Consider the following 17,067-nt stretch of genomic DNA (forward strand, 5'->3'; position numbering starts at 1 on the left):
CCCCGAGCTGGGCCCAATAATAAGTTTCCCAACCCCGTGTTGTTTAACAGAGGGAGGGGATTGCCTTGCTTGTCTTTCATAGATATAAATCATTAGTCCAATGCCTTCCTTTCTGACACCTTCGACATATACCTGGAGTAGAGAAGGGAGGCTTTTTGTCTCTTTCTGTGCCTTTTTGGCAATCTTTTTTTTTTAGCAATCATTTCTTTAATGACAAAGTGGTGTGAACGCTGTGCAACACGTGGCTGTAAATAATTAAAAACCACTGGGTGATGGCTACCAGAAGGACACCTAGACACAGGATTACTTACAAAACAAGCAATTTACAATAGAAAGCTAAAAACTGGCCTTGGGAAAAAAATTTAGTATTTTATTGTTAAACTGGGTTAAAAGACTAGATTTTCTATAAGTGGAGTAGAACAGAATCGGAAAGGCTTCCCAGGAGTCCCCAACAGTATAGGGAGGTGACCGTTTTGACGGCTTTATGGTGGCATTTACAACCTCCTGGTATTTTTACCTCTCTGAAGAAAGGGTTCAATCAAAAGACGAAATCATACAAAGCAGTATTTTCGAACAGATGCCCAGTAACAAAATTTTAAAATGAGAAATTATTCATTGCACTAAATTGTAGTCATCCAATACTGGCGGAAGCTACATTCAGAAACGCTACAACAGAGCAGCTCAGGTGTAGTGAGGTACGGTGCACACATACAGAAGAGCCGGGAAGAGCTTTATGTACTCGGTGTAAGGCGGACGTTTCACTTTCTGCAAGCCATGTATCTCTCAGTGACGTTCTCCCAGTTGACTACATTCCAAATAGCTTTCAGATAATCGGGTCTGACATTTTTGTACTGAAGGTAATAAGCATGCTCCCACACATCGATCCCCAGCAGTGGAGTAAGGCCTGTTGTTCCTTGCAGGGGATACTGGTTAGGACAAGCAGCGATCTGTAAGCGTCCTTGTTCCTTATTGAAACCAAGCCAGCCTCAACCGGAGCCTTGAACGCCAGCAGAAACAGCGGTCAGCTTCTCCTTAAATTTGGCGAAGGAACCAAAGTCACGTTTGATGGCTTCCATTAACTCCCCTTTGGGCTCTCCACCACCATTGGGGCTCAGGTTTGTCCAGAAAATGCTGTGGTTGAGATGGCCTCCGCCGTTGAACTTCAGCGCAGGCTGAAGAGCTATCTGCGTTGTAACGTCACCCTTCTGCAGCGCCTCCTGGTACTTGTCCTTGGTGACGTTCAGGTTGTTCACATAGGCCGCGTGGTGCTTGCTGTGGTGCAGCTGCATGATCTGCGCGCTGATGTGCGGCTCCAGCGCGCCGTAGTCGTATGGCAGGTCCGGGAGGTTGTGCTTCTGCCTGGAGCCCAGAGCCCCCAGCGCGGGCACCAGCTTCCGGCTCGCGCTGCACGCCGCCCGGGACAACATGGTGACGCCGACCTCAGGGTACTCCGAGTTCGAGCCACCGCGCCGCGCTGACCGCTCGGAGTGAACCGGCGACCCGGGCTGCGCCACAAGGACACCGCTGCCGGCTGCAGGCTCCGCCCCCTGCTCCGGCAATCTTTTTTTATGTGACCTATTTTGCCGCAGTTATAACATTTAAGTTTGTTATTTTTTAAACCTCTTTGAATGGCGGCAGCCAACAAATTCATACTGTAGGTAGTTGAGCCAATTTCCCTACAAGCCTGGATATATTCATTAATGGATCCCCCTTTCTGTTTAGTAGGAAGAATCGCCTTTTTGCATTCATCATTGGCATTTTCATAAGTAAGGGTTAAAAGGAGAAGATTCTGAGTATCCTCCCCATGAATAGCCTTACAGAGAGCCTCCTGTAATTTAGCAATGAAACTAGTATAGGGCTTGGCAGCTCCTTGAAGGATTTTAACAAAAGATTTAGTAATTTCTCCAGGCTTTTGTAATTTTTGCCAGGCATGGAGGCAAATATCCTTAACCTGGGCAATAATAATGTTGGTATACTGGATCTGTGCATCAACGGTTGTAAAAGTGCCGGAGCCTAAAAGCTGCTCAAAGGTTGCACCAGGTGGATTGAGATGCACGTTCTTATGAGCAACGCGTTCTGCCTCTTCACGCCAACAAGACTTAAATTGTAAATATTGAGCGGGTTCTAGAGAAGAGCGGGCAATAGTATCCCAATCAATAGGTATTAGCAAATTATCTTCGGCAAAAGAGGTGAGCAACCCATAAACATAAGGTGAGTTAGGACCGTATGCAGTAACAGATGACTTTAACAATTTAAGAAATTGAAACTCTACACATGATATCGAAGTTGCAAACGCTGTTGATTGCCACCGTCCCGGGGTGGACACGGCTCATGAAGAATAGGAAATAAAAAATTAGAAGGGGATTCGTCATTAGGAAGTGGGTCCTCAACCTGTAAAAGAGCCAAAGTATAGTCATGAGTGGCAGACAAAGAGGGACTTAAGAAGAGGTTAGGGTCAGCACATTGAGTCGGGTCCTTTCCTTCTAGAGAAAGGGAAACAAGATGAGGTGCCAGTTGCGGCGGCGGAGCATAGGTGGGGGGAGGATTAGCGGAATGACGAGGGTGGACATATCACGAAAGTAGCGCTGCAAGACCTGTCGGTACAAGCATATCAGGACGCCGTGACAACTCAAGATTATTAACCCTGGAAAGCAAAATTTTTAATAAGATGATATTTCCTGTATTGAATCAGGAGGTGGTTGCGCAAGAAGAGAGGGATAAAGATGAGTAGTTTCACTTTTGGTTTGAGGGTCTATGGAAGAGACAGAGTTAGTATAAGAATCCTCTGAGGAGAGGACAATATCCTCCTGTATGGGGGCCTGAGCCTCAGTAGTATTAGGAGCAGCCGCGGCAGCATTATTCCCGTCAGTGGGTTCAATAGCCGGCACATCATAAATGCGAGAGGGAGGCCGTTTTTCCTGCTCAAGTGCTGATGGCTCAGATTCTGAATTGGTCTGAAAAGGTTGTAAAGCTATAGTCACTAAATTATAGGCAGACCAAGTTTCATGATGGATAGAAGATCCAGATTGATGCGCATGGCGGAGCGCCTTGCCAACCTGTTTCCATACCTTTAAACTAAATTGATTTTTTCTTTTCAGGAATAAACCAATAACAATGTTTCTTAACCTGTGCAAGTAAATCAACAAGAGCACTTTCTTTTACTTTGAGACCCCTTTTAAAGGGAGTGTATGAGGATCGCATATTCTTCCTCTACGGACTGCGAATTCCCCATTACCCCGGTTTGTATTGCTGAGAGGTCTGCATACTCTACGCAACCAATCCTTCTCGGTTCTATCTGTTCCTAGTTCTTACCTTCAGGTCCCTGTGGTCGGGCGCCAGATGTAGTGTTGTATGTGTTCGGAGACGCTGAGGTAATTCCAGCAGACAGAATTCTTGGATGAATGGGGGGCTGCTGCACGCTCAGGCAAGTCAGCCAAGAGCAGAGAAGTCCATCCTTTTATTGAATTTAACATGATACTAAAAATAGATCAATGAGAACAGGCTCAAGGTAAAGAATTTTAAAAATTTACAGAACACAATGATTATCTATAAAAGTTAAACAGGATAACATATGGTGAGGCTTTAACTTCTTGAAACTAAGGGCAAAGCTATAAATCCTTAGGTCTGGTTTCAAGCAAGACATTATCTATAAGACAAGGAGATGGAGTACTCAGCAAGGTATCTTTGCTCTCAGGATACCACAGCTCAGTGGCCTGAGACAGCTTGCATCTGCAGGCATCAGCAAGGCCAGCTTGCCTATCTGAGTCACAGGACACCTGGACCGAAAGGCATGGGAACATGTCCTTCCTCAGAGGCCTGATTTCCTCCAACAAATCGACCTAGGGGTAAATCTTTCCCATTTACATGCCAACAGCAATCAAGGCTCAACAACAACAGGGGGTGTACACAGCCCCACACTGGGGGGTGCACCTGAAGTGCCCAACTCAGGTGAATGGGGAGACTGTGTCACTGGACCCTACAGAACACCAGCTACATTAGGCCACTCTACCAAGCCCAGGAAACATAGCAACTCTGCCTAATACATATAAACATATATATAGGGAATCTGCCAAAATGAGGAAACAAAGAAACATGGCCCAAATGAAAGAACAGAAAAAAACTGTAAAAGAACTAAATATGAAGAGAAGCAACCTACTAGATGCAGAGTAGTTCAAAACACTGGTTATGAAGTTGTTCAATGAACTTAAAGGAAGAGTAAGTGAACTTAGAGAGAACTTCAACACCATCAAAAAAGACATGGAAACCCTAAAGAAGAACCAGTCAGAAATGAAGGATACACTAATTGAAATGAATAATAATCTATAAGGAATCAACAGTAGAGTAAATGAAGCTGAGAATCAAAATAGTGATTTGGAATACAAGAAAGCAAAAAACACCCAATCGTGACAAGGAAAGAAAAAAAGAACTTAAAAAAAATGGGGATAGTGTGAGGAGCACTTGGGACAACTTCAAGCATACCAACATTGTCATAATGTGGGTGCCAAAAGGAGTAGAGAGAGAGCAAGAAATTGAAAACTTATTTGAAAAAAATAATAGGTAATTCCCTAGCAAGATGAACCCAAAGAGTCCAACACCAGGACACATAATAATTAAAATGCCAAAGGTTAAAGCCAAAGAGAAAATCTTAAAAGCAGCAAGAGAAAAGCAGTTAGTTACTTACAGAGGAGCTCCTGTAAGACTGTCAGCTGATTTCTTAACAGAAACCCTCCAGGCCAGAAGGAAGTGGCAAGAAATATTCAATATGATGAAAAGCAAGAACCTACAACCAAGATTACATACTCAGCAAAGCTAAAAGTTGAAGGGGTTTATCACCACCAAGCCAGTATTACATGAAATGTTAAACGGTCTTCTTTAAAAAGAAGAAAAAAGGTAAAAATATAAACAATAAAATGGCAACAAATACATATCTATTAACGATTCCATTCAAAAACAAATAAAGTAGCAAGCAGAACAGAAATAGACTCATAGATACAGAGAGCATTTTGACAGTTGCCAGATGGGAGTGCATTTAGGGTATGGGTGAAAAGGTTGAAGGGATTGAGAAGTACAAGTTGGTACTTATAGAATAGTCATGGGGCTATAAAGTACAGCATAGGGAATATAGTCAATAATAGTTTAATAACTCTGTATGGTGTCAAGTGAGTATGGGATTTATAGGGATGATCACTAAGTAAATTATATGATGTCTAATCACTGTATGTACACCTGAAACTAATATAATATTGTAAGGCAATAATAATTTTAAAATAAAATATCATTTTTAAAAAATATCAGTTAGAGAAAGACAAATACCATATGACTTCTCTTATATGTGGAATCTAATGAAAAAAATAAATGAACAAAGAAAACTGAAACAGACTTATAGATATAGAGAACAGACTAATAGTTGCCAGAGGGAAAGTAAGTTGGGCATCTGGGTAAAAAAGCTGAAAGGATTAAGAAGTACAAACTGGTAGTTACAAAACAATCATGGAGATGTAAAGTACAGCATGAGAAATACAGTAGTCCCTCTCTATATCGTAATTCACTTATTATGTCCTCACTATATCATGGGATTTTTTAAAATATTATATTTAATTATTTATCATGTATTTTTTGCTATATCGCAGGATTTTGCGGTACTGTATACATATGTTGTTAAAGTTACATAGGTTTAAGAGTGTAGAATAAATGTAAGGTTCCTACTTCGCGGGGGTGTCTAGAATGTAATACCCACAATAAGTGAGGGAATACTGTATAATCAATAATATTATAATCATTATGTATGATACCAGGTAGGTACTGGAATTTGGGGGGGGGGGAGTGATACTTTGAAAGTATATGACTGTACACTTGAAACTAATACAAAATAATATTGAATGTAAACTGTAACTTATAAAATTTTTTAAATACTAAGTAAAAAGAAAGACATGAGCAAATGCCACAAAGGTCTTGTAAGTTTATAGGTTAGTGAAGAGTTGCCTTGCCCAAACCAAAACTCTGAAAAAGTCTCACAAACTCACAGTACTTACAGTCCTTCAGTAGCCAGGCTGTTGACTGCTTATCAATGGCAACAGATGTAGAATGATGAAATTCTGACATGACTTACTATTTTCTTATGTCAAAGCAATATAAGATAATGACATATTGACACAATCTACTTGATACTTATACCAAAGCAGCTCTATCGTAAAATGTGGACCAAAACAATTTCATCTAGGTCATAAATAAGTACATTTGAAATCCTAATAAACCTATACACAACAACAATAAATGTTTATTAAATATGAAAATAAGGCCCATGATACTTAGTGAAGTGAACACATAGGGTCATGTGAACACCTGTGCACATACACACACATACAGAAGATGAACAGAAAGCAGAACTCCCCTCATAAACTTTATTGCTCTTAAAATGCTAATGGAGGTAGGTTACTGGTGTCCAAGTTTAAAGGTTCCAGGAGGACCCAGGAAGTGCAGTGCATGACTTTCTGAGAAAGGTGAGCTTTCAAGATGATCTCATATTTCCTGTCTTCAAGACTGATTACAGTGGAGCAAATTATCATAGTGGAGCCCACCAGGATGCTTGAGATGTTGAAGCCAGTCAAGAATTTATCTGTGCTTTCTTCTGATTCCCAAGAAAGTTGGCTTCCCCTGCCTGTGGAAATGAGGACAAACTGACAGGAGCGTTTCTAAGGGAGGAGAGAAATGAGGATGGAACATCCCTGGCAATAGATGAGGAGTGCAAGATCAGGAATGGACAACAGGTGTGGGGCTTTGTCTGCGGGATGGGGGGGTCTGGTTGGAGGGGTGCAAGGGAGGAAAATTGGGACAACTGTAATAGCATAATCAAAAATTACAATTAAAAAGAATTCTTGGGGCTATATTAGAATTCTTCCTACCACCATGTGGAACCCATTTGCATCATTCCACCCATATTTATTAGACAACATTGTACTTTAAGAAAGACCTTCCAGATCCAAATGGCAGAGGAGTAAGTGGAAGCTACACTAACTTCCTTCCACGACCAATCTGGAATTACTACGTAATTATGCAGAAATCATCCAGAATAACCAACTGCACATTATCTGGAAAAAAGCCTTATAACCATGAACAGAAAGAAGCAGTTGCTTCATCACAACATAACTAGTAGGGAGTGCGGAGGAGATGTGAGAGAGCTGGCTGGGCTCCCACAGGTTACAGCTGAGAAACATCTCAGCAGCCAGGGGTTCCCCCTGAGAAGGGTAGGGTCTAACCCCCAGCTGGGCTTCCCAGCCTACAGCAACAGAGCCATGAGTAAAACAGTATCCAGTTATGAAAAGCAAAAAGCAGGGTTTTTTTCCAGCCTGAGAGAGATGGTTGGAGACACAGAGAGACTCTTAAAAGGACCACACATGAAAATACATTGGCACTGACTTATCCTGGCCTCCAGTGGAGGAAGGGCAGAGTGTACTAGAGACAGTTAAGGAGAGTTTGTGGAAGTATCTTTGAGAAGAGAACTGAAGGAGCACCAATGGGTTCCCAGTGCTGACTCATCCCCCATACTGCAGGCAGAACACTCCTCTCCAAGTGAGGTCAGCCTGAGGGGAAGCAATAGCCACTCCCACAGGAATTAATCTGCCCGGCCTGGTGGTGCTTAAACCCGACAGTTGATCACAGATTGAAAAGATTAACACCTAAAGGAGACAGACAAGGACAGTTGATCTCTGGTAGTCTTGAACAGGTTGCCTAAGCTGGGACTAGGACATGATCTGACATCACCAGTGGTGGAACCAGAAAGAAAAGAAAGTGTGCCTCTACAACAATACACAAGGCGTGGTTGGCAGAGTGACTCAGTCAGCTAGCGAGAGGGAAGGATCCACCAAAGAACAACACAACAATAACCAAAACCCAAGTACAACCAGACAGCCCAAATAAACATCATAAAGTGCATCCCAAGAGCATCACTGAATCCCACTGGTCTCCTATCAGAGAAGATCACACCACAAAGACAGGACGTCAAAGATCAATCAAAGCAGAAACAAACAAGAGTCACCTAAAATTGGGAAACAAAGAAACAACCCCCCATTGAAAGGAAACGAGGAATCCCCAGAAAAAATGATAAGTGAAATAGAGGCAAGCAAACTATCAGACATGGAATTCAAAATAATGGTTATAAGGAAGCTCAATGAGCTCAGCAATCTCAAAGAAAACTAGAAAGAACTCCAGGGAAACTATGAAGAACTCCAGGGAAGCTACGAGAAACTTATGGAGAACTACACTAGCATTTAAAAGGACATAGAAACTATCAATAAGAGCCAGGAGGAAATAAAAATACAATTTCTGAATTGAAGAACACAATATAGGCTAGATGAAGCAGAGGATCTGATTGGTGAGCTGAAGGACAACGAAGAAAAAAAAATCCAAGACAGTGCAAAAAAATGAAAAAAGACTGAAAAGAATGAAGAAGTTTTGAGAGGCCTGCAGAACAACATGAAACGTAATTTCATACATATCATAGAGAACCAAAAGGAGGAAGGAGAAGAGGAGCAAGGGATAGAAAACCTGTTTGAAAAAATAATGACAGAAACTTCCCTGACTTGAGGAGAGAAAATGTCACACAAGTCCAGGAAACAGAGGGAGTCCTAATGAAGATAAACCTGAAGAGGCCCGCTCCAAGACATATCATAATTAAAATGACAACATTCAAAGACAAAGAGAGAATCCTAAAGGCAGCAAGAAACAGCTAAAAGCATACGAGGGAGCTCCAATATGGCTATTAGCATATTTCTCAACAGACACACTACAGGTTAGAAGGGAAAGGCAAAAACTATTTCAAGCAATGAAAAACAAAGGCCTACATCCAAGACTACTCTACCCAGCAAGACTCTCATTCAAAATGGAAGGTGACATAAGGAGTTCCCCAGACAAAAGAAGTCTAAAAGAATACACCTCAACCAAACCAGCATTGCAAGAGATGCTAAAGGGTCTGCTTTAAGATGATGAACAAACAGAGAGACAGAGAGAAACACAGCTACAAAGGGGGAAAATAAGAATGAATAAGTACCTAACAATAATAATCTTAAATGTAAATGGATTAAATGCTCCAATAAAAAGGCATAGGGTAGCTGAATAGATATGAAAACATGACCCACATATATACTGTCTACAAGAGACCCACCTCAGAACAAAAGATCTACACAGACTGAAAGTGAAGGGATGGGAAAAAAAGTATTTCAAGAAAACAGACATAAAAACAAAGCTGGGGTTACAATACGTATATCAGATAAAATAGATTTCACAACAAAGGCTATAAAAAGAGACAAAGGACATTTCATAATACATAAGGGAACAATCCATCAAAAAGATATAACCCTTGTAAACATATATGCACCCAACACAGGAACACTCAAATATTATAAGGAAAATCTTGGAGAACTTCAAGAGGATATTAACAGCAAAACTGTTGATATACTCATAGCAGAGGATTTTAACACCCCATTGTCAACAATGACAGATCTTCCAAGCAAAGGTACATCAAGGATATTGAGGCATTGAACAACACTCTAGATCAAATGGACTCAATTGATATATACAGAATATTTCGCCCCAAAGAAGTGAAAATACACATTCTTTTCAAATGCACATCAAACATTTTCAAAGACAGACCACATGGTAGGACACAAAACAAGCCTGAAAAATTTCAAGAAAATTGAAATTACATCAAGCATCTTCTCAGACCACAATGCCTTGAAACGAGAAATGAACCTCAAGAAAAAAAACTCAAAATAATTTAAATTCATTGAGACTGAATAACATGCTATTAAGTAATGAATGGATTAACAGTGAGTTCAAGGAAGAAACAAAAAAAGTTTCTTGAAACAAATGATAATGAACACACAACATCTCAAAACCTATGGGACACAGCAAAGGCAGTCCTGAAAGGCAAGTTCATAGCAATACAGGCCTACCTAAAGAGGATAGAAGGATCTAAAATAAACGACCTAACTCTACAGCTACAAGAACTAGAGGAACAACAACAAACAAAGCTCAGAATGAGTAGAAGGAAGAAAATCACCAAGATCAGAGCAGAATTAAATGACATAGAAACTAAACAAATAATTCAAAAGATCAATAAAACCAGGAGCTGGTCCTTTGAAAAGATTTTCAAAATTGACAAGCCTTGGACTTCCGGCCAAGATGGAGGCTTAGACGGACACGCTAGGTCTCCCTCTACAACTAGAGAGGAATACAACTACTTCAAAACAAAGGATAACTAGAAATTCCAGAAAATAAAACTACACGGAAGTCCAACATATGAAGTTATAAACCAGCGGTGCCATTTGGGCAGGTAAGAGTTAAAGAGGGCAGTGCTGTTTGCTGTCGCACCTGGACAGCGGCTGGGCGGCGAGGAATCCCGGCTGCAGTCAAGCCCCTGGCGGTGCGCGACTCCGGCGCTGGGGAGAGCGGCCGCCGCATCGCCTTGAACAGTGAGGCCCAGGGGGGCGGGAGGACGGATCCCGGTCTCCTAGCTGAATAACTGTGTGAATCCATCTTGGACCCCCGCTCCCAAAGAAAGCACCACAGGGCTGCGAAATAGGTCGCGGACAGGCAGGCGCCGGTCGCTGATTTGTGACGCGTACACAGGCACTGCCCCGGACAGCCGGCCCAAGAAAACAAAACGCATCTGTCAAAATGAGGCAGACAACTATAGAAATCCCGGTGACACAACTCACCAGGCAGCAGATAGAGAACCTGACAGATGAACAGATAAGAAACCTGTCAGAGGCTCAGTTCTGGGCCATTGTTATCAGGTGGCTTACAGAATTCACAAAAGAGCAGGAAAAAGATAAGAAAGAAGCAAAAAACTTTCATAACGAAAGGAACAAAACCGCATACGAGATAGATGGTGAGAAAAATAAATCCAGAGTTCATTTCAACAAACTGGAATATGGAGAAGGAACAAGCAGTCAACCAATGCAGCGAGAGGAAATGGGAAGCAACAATGAGAGGATCAGAAACCTCTGGGACAGCTATAAAAGGCCCAACATAAGAATCATTGGTTTGCCAGAGAATGAGGAAGATGAACTAGAACTTGAAAAATTGAGTGAAAATATAATAAAGGAGAACTTCCCAGACTTGGGGAAGGGAATAGACTTGCAGGTCCAGGAAGCAAGGAGAGTTCCCAAGAGACTGGACCCAGGGAGAACCACTCCAAGACACATTATAATCAAAATGTCAAAAATTAAAGATAAAGAGAGAATCTTAAAAGCAGCAAGAGAGAAGAAAAGAATTATGTACAAAGGGGTCCCAATTAGACTATCAGCTGACTTCTCAAGGGAAACCCTACAGGCAAGAAGAGACTGGCAAGAAATATTCAAAGTAATGAAAATCCAAAACCTACAACCACGAATACTCTATCCAGCGAAATTGTCATTCAGAATAGAAGGACAGAGAAAGTGTTTCCAGGACAAAATAAAACTGAAAGAGTTCATTAGATCCAAACCACTGTTATATGAGATGTTAAAGGGACTGGTTTAAAAAAACAGAAGCTAGGGAGATGAAACAAAGGCAAACTAAACAGGCAACGAGAGTGGAAAAGGAACTGTGGGTACGGGAAGCATATTGGGGGGAGGTCAACAGGGAGGGGGAATGGGGAAAGGGAGGGAGATGATATAGGAATTGGGGATCAAGGTAGGAGGGAATGGAATAGACGGAGAGAGGTTGGGAGGAACTGTATGCACAACTAATGGACATAATCTAAAAGGGGGGGACAACTGGAGGGAGGGGGGCCACCGGGAGGAGGGGAGCAGAGGGAAGGGAAATTGGCACAAATGTAATATTTTAATCAATAAAACACATTAAATCTGAAAAAAAAAAATTGACAAGCCTTTAACCAGGCTCATCCAAAAACAAAAAAGAGAGAGAGAGAGAAAGAGGACCCAAATAAATAAAATCAGAAACAAAAGAGAAGAAATCATAACCAATACCACAGAAATACAAAGGATTATAAGAAATTACTACAAACAACTATATGACCAAAAAAAAATTGACAACATGGGGGAAATGGACAAATTTCTGGAAATATATAATCTTCCAAAACTGAATCAAGAAGAAACAGAAAGCCTGACTATACCAATAACAACTAGTGAAATTGAAGCAGTAATCAAAAAACTCCTGGACACAAAACTCCAGACCAGATGGCTTCACAGGAGAATTTTACCAAACATTTAGGAAAGAACTAACTCCTATCCTCCTCAAACTATTAAAAAATTCCAAGAAGAGAGAAGACTCCCAAACTCTTTCTATGAAGCCAGTATTACCCTAATTCCAAAACCAGGTCAAGACACAACAAAGAAGGAAAACTACAGGCCAATATTCCTGATGAACGTAGATGCTAAAATCCTCAACAAAATACTGACAAACTGCGTCCAGCAACACATTAAAAAGATCATATACCATGATCAAGCGGGTCTTATCACAGGGATGCAAGGATGCTTTAATGTCTGCAAATCAATAAATGTAATACACCACATAAACAAAATGAAAGACAAAAATCACATAATCATATCAATAGAGGCTGAAAAAGCATTTAATAAAGTACAACACCCATTTATGATGAGAACACTCAGAAAAGTGGGAATAGAGGGGGCATACCTCAATATAACAAAGGCCATATTATGAGAAACCTGCAGCCAACATTATACTCGATGGGCAAAAACTGAAAGCTATCCCCCTAAAATCAGGAACAGGACAAGGATGTCCGCTCGCTCCACCTCTATTCAACATACTTGTGGAAGTTCTAGTCACAGCAATCAGACTAGAAAAATAAATAAAAGGCATCTAAATTGGAAAGGAGAAAGTAAAACTGTCATTATTTACAGATGACATGATGGTATACACAGAAAACCCTATAAAATCTACCAAAAAACTACTCGACCTAATAAGTGAATTTGGCAAAATAGCATGGTACAAAATCAATATTCAGAAATCAAAGGCATTTCTGTACACCAACAATAAAATATCAGAAACAGAAACTGGAAAAAAATCCCATTACAATAGCAACAAGAAAAGTAAAGTACTTAGGAATAATCTTAACCAAGAATATAAAAGACCTATACTTAGAAAACTACAGAACACTGAAGAAAGAAATTAAGGAAGATACAAATAAATGGAAGCATATACCATGCTCATGGGTGGGAAGAATTAACATAATTAAAAGACTATACTACCCAAAGAAATTTTTAGATTCAACACAATCCCTATTAAAATACCAATGACATATTTCACAGACCTAGAACAAATATTTTAAAAATTTATATGGAACCAAAAACAATCCTAAATAGCCTCAGCAGTCTTGAGAAAGAAGAACAAAGTAGGCGGGATCACAATACATGATATCAAACTATATTACAAGACCACTGTAATCAAAATGGCCTGGTACTGGCATAAGAACAGACAAACAGATCAATTGAACAGAATAGAGAGGCCAGAAATAAACCCAGGTCCACATGGTCAACTAATAGGTGACAAAGGGGAAAGGAACATAAAATGGAGTGAGAAGAGCCTCTTCAGAAAATGGTGCTGGGAGAGCTGGAGAGGGACATGCAAAAAAAATGAAACTAGACCATCAACTTACACCATACACGAGAATAAACTCAAAATGGATAAAGGACTTAAATGTAAGCCATGACACCATAAAAGTCATAGAGGAAAACATAGGCAGGAAAATTTCAGATATACCACGCAGTAATATTTTTTGCCAATATATCTCCTAAGGCATAATAAATAAGGGAAAGAATAAACAAATGGAACTACATCAAACTAAAGAGTGTCTGCTCAGCAAAAGAAAACATCAGCAAGATGAAAAGGGAATCGATTGTATGGGAAAACATATTTGCCACTGATACTTGAGACAAGGGATTGATCTCCAAAATATATTTAAAAACTTATACAACTCAACACCAGGAGGACAGACAATCTAATTTTAAAATGGGCAAAAGAGTTGAACAGACACTTCTCCAAGCAGGACATACAAAGGGCACACAGACATAAGAAAAGATGCTCAACATCACTAGCCAACAGAGAAATGCAAATTAAAACCACAACGAGATACCACCTTACTCTGGTCAGAATGGCCATCATTAACAAATCAACAAACAACAAGTGCTGGCGAGGATGTGGAGAAAAGGGAACCCTAATGCACTGTTGATGGGAATTCAGACTGGTACAGCCACTGTGGAAAACAGTATGGAATTTCCTCAAAAAACTAAAAATAGGACTGCCTTCTGATCCAGCAATTCCACTGCTGGGATTATACCCAAAGAACCCTGAAACACCAATTCAAAAGAACCTCTGCACCACTATGTTCATAGCAGTGCTATTTACAATAGCCAAGTGCTAGAAACAACCTAAGTGCCCATCAGCGGATGAATGGATTAAAAATACTGGTACACTTTCACAATGGAATACTATGCAGCATAAAGAAAGAAGGAACTCCTGCCTTTTGTAACAGCATGGATGGAACTGGAGAGTTTTATGCTTAGTGAAATAAGCCAGATGGTGAAAGACAAATACTATATGTTCTCACCTATATAGGAACCTAACAAAAAAAACAAACAAGCAAAATAGAACCAGAGGCATGTAAACAAGGAACAGACTGACAGTGAACATAAGGAGGAGGGGGAGAAGAGAGAAAAGAAGGGGAAGGGGCTAATCAAGGAACTAGTATAAATGACCCATGAACATGGACAACAGGGCAGGGACTGACTGTGGAAGAAGGGGCCATTGGGACAGGAGAGAGCAACAAAGGAAAATTGGGACTACTGTAACAGATGTTCTTTCTGGCAGTATAGTCTAAAGAATTCCTTTTTTAATTTAAAACTGTATAATCTACTGACATAACTCATTTTCCTTCCCTCTGTAAATCTAGTTTTCTTACTGGGATTGTCTACTTCCTCTCCTGCTGCTCCTGGGAGCCCTCCCTGATAGGGCCTTCCATCCCTACTTGCGGGCAAAGGAGAAGGAACCAGGATCCAACCTTATGGTTTTCAACCATTCCTTAGTAGGGTGTGCGGAGGCAATGTCCGATTGGAGGATGGAACCTGGGCTCCCTGCTGTAAGTCTGGGAGAATCTGAGAACCATGAGGCCACGCCCCCTTATGGGGCATCCAATCAGGACTTGAGGTGCTGTTCTCCATTGTGAAGAACTGGTTTTTGACCGTTTGGCTCTTGGATTCTGGCTAGAACACGGGGAGGCTAGTAGTGGGTTTGACTTTCGGATTTCAGGACACTCAGGGCCTGTCTTTGAGTGAAAAGATCATGGGCCGGAAACCGGCCCCAGCCGCCCCAGCCGCCCCTGCTGCCCCAGCCGCCTCTGTCGCCCCTGCCGCCTCTGTCGCCCCTGCCGCCCCAGCCGCCGCAGCCACCGCAGCCACCGCGGCCGCCTCAAACGCCCCACCTGTGGAGGCTGAAAAGCTACAAGGGCCTATACAGACATTTGAAGAGCTAGCATTTTATGCCCCGAATTACTTTCATCTGACCATCCTGGCCATAATTCTTTTCCCTCCGCTGGGATTACTAGCCATGTTCTTCAGTTACCAGGTAAAATAATGCCTAAATCATGACCCATCCTGTCCTTTACCTGACCCCTGCATCTGCTTCCATCCTGGAACATGGGTAAGGCTTTCCCCTCAGTGACAACAGGTCTGCAGCCATTCCCCAATAGTCTCACAAAACTGAATTCAGAAACCCACATCTAAATCTCCTGTCCCTACAGACCACGAAGGCTAACAAGAACAGCGATTGGGAAGAAGCTTGCATCAACTCAGGCCGAACTGGTTGGCTGGCTGTATTCTCCATACTCATCGGTTTAGCCATCATATATACTATGCTCTATTTGTATTAATGCCAGGCCTAGTAGTCTATGGGTCCATCCCCTAATAGGACCCACCACCAAGACACTAGCAAGCCAAATCAGCCACCATGCAAGAAACCAATAACTGAGACATCGCTAACCTGGAGATCCACCAGTCAAGGAGCTCAACATCCAAGCTACACACTAGTCCAGGAACACCATACGACTTCATTCTCTTGGCCTCCAGACCTATCTTCATCCAACCCTGGGGGGCCCTCACTTTCATGCCTTTAATACTCTTAGCTCCTTGATACTGGACTGCTCTTTCAGGAAAAAAAAATTTTTTAACCAATGAAATTGAAGGGAATGTGCCAGCTTTTCATGTGTATGCATGTGTGTGTGTTTTTGAGTCAGTGTCTTAATCACTGGGACTGCCTGTTTACCAGAAAATGTCATGATAATCACAATGTTCAGGGACATGGAAATCAGGCAGATTGTGGGTTTACATCTCACCTCTAACATTTAAAAACTGTATATCCTGAACAAGGTAATTTTCTTGAGCCTGGTTCCTTTGTCTGTAAAATGGACATAATTGTCAATGTGGGGTGATATTTAGATATATGAATCACTATTCTCCAGGTGCTTCCCCAATTTGAGCTGGAATTCTATTGTCTCAGAGCAGAGATAGGAAAACAAAAACCTCCACCAGCTTTTGAGACCCAAAGTCAAACTCCTAAGGAAAAAATGGAAATACCTCAAGAAATGAACAATAGTTAGCAGAAGAGCTGATGAAGACCACTTCTCCCTCAATCGTGAAAAGTCAGTAGTCCCCTATTCATAGGGGAAGTAGAGATTAGATGTCAGTATATCTGTAAGGAGGTCCCCTGTAGCCTATATCTTAAGAAGGGGTGGGTGCCAAAGACCCCAGAATTATTTGCACAGTATTCCCTCTTCACAGACAAATTTTAGAGAGATTCCAAGATCTCAAAGAAAATATGCTGCATGGTATTGAGGTCCAGGAAGAAATGACCTCAGACAGCCAAGCAGAATATCCCATATGTTCCAGTTTGGTAAGGAAGAGGTGGGGTGAAGCAGGGTGAAGGTCACTATCAGACAGAAATCAGGAATAAAGCAGGAGGAGTCTTTGAGGATAAATGAAAACAGATATCTTGTGTTGATATCATGGATAAGAAATACCTAGGGCTTCCTCTGGTGCCCTTGCTTTACAGACA

At 41.4% G+C, this 17,067-nt stretch overlaps 1 protein-coding gene and 1 pseudogene across 1 annotated transcript; one reads left to right on the plus strand and one right to left on the minus strand.

The window, feature by feature from the left end:
* Positions 1–349: 349 nt before the first annotated feature.
* Positions 350–1,479, minus strand: LOC149994515 (superoxide dismutase [Mn], mitochondrial pseudogene; annotated as a pseudogene).
* A 13,821-nt stretch (positions 1,480–15,300) lies between these two features.
* PMIS2 (PMIS2 transmembrane protein) lies at positions 15,301–15,886 on the plus strand. The gene is made up of 2 exons (XM_090259069.1): positions 15,301–15,582; positions 15,758–15,886. The coding sequence occupies exons 1-2, from the start codon at positions 15,301–15,303 to the stop codon at positions 15,884–15,886; spliced, it is 411 nt and encodes a 136-aa protein (XP_090115195.1).
* The last annotated feature ends 1,181 nt before the right edge of the window (positions 15,887–17,067 follow it).

This window comes from Furipterus horrens, unplaced genomic scaffold, assembly GCF_987537825.1.
Source record: "Furipterus horrens unplaced genomic scaffold, mFurHor1.1.pri manual_scaffold_13, whole genome shotgun sequence".
Classification (NCBI taxonomy): Eukaryota; Metazoa; Chordata; class Mammalia; order Chiroptera; family Furipteridae; genus Furipterus; species Furipterus horrens.

What these genes read in the sequence shown, in the direction of transcription:
- PMIS2 (XM_090259069.1), top strand. Translation starts at nt 15,301, where the DNA reads ATGGGCCGGAAACCGGCCCCAGCCGCCCCAGCCGCCCCTGCTGCCCCA. An exon ending in CCATGTTCTTCAGTTACCAG is followed by an intron (nt 15,583 to 15,757) that starts GTAAAATAATGC and finishes CTGTCCCTACAG; the next exon opens with ACCACGAAGGCTAACAAGAA.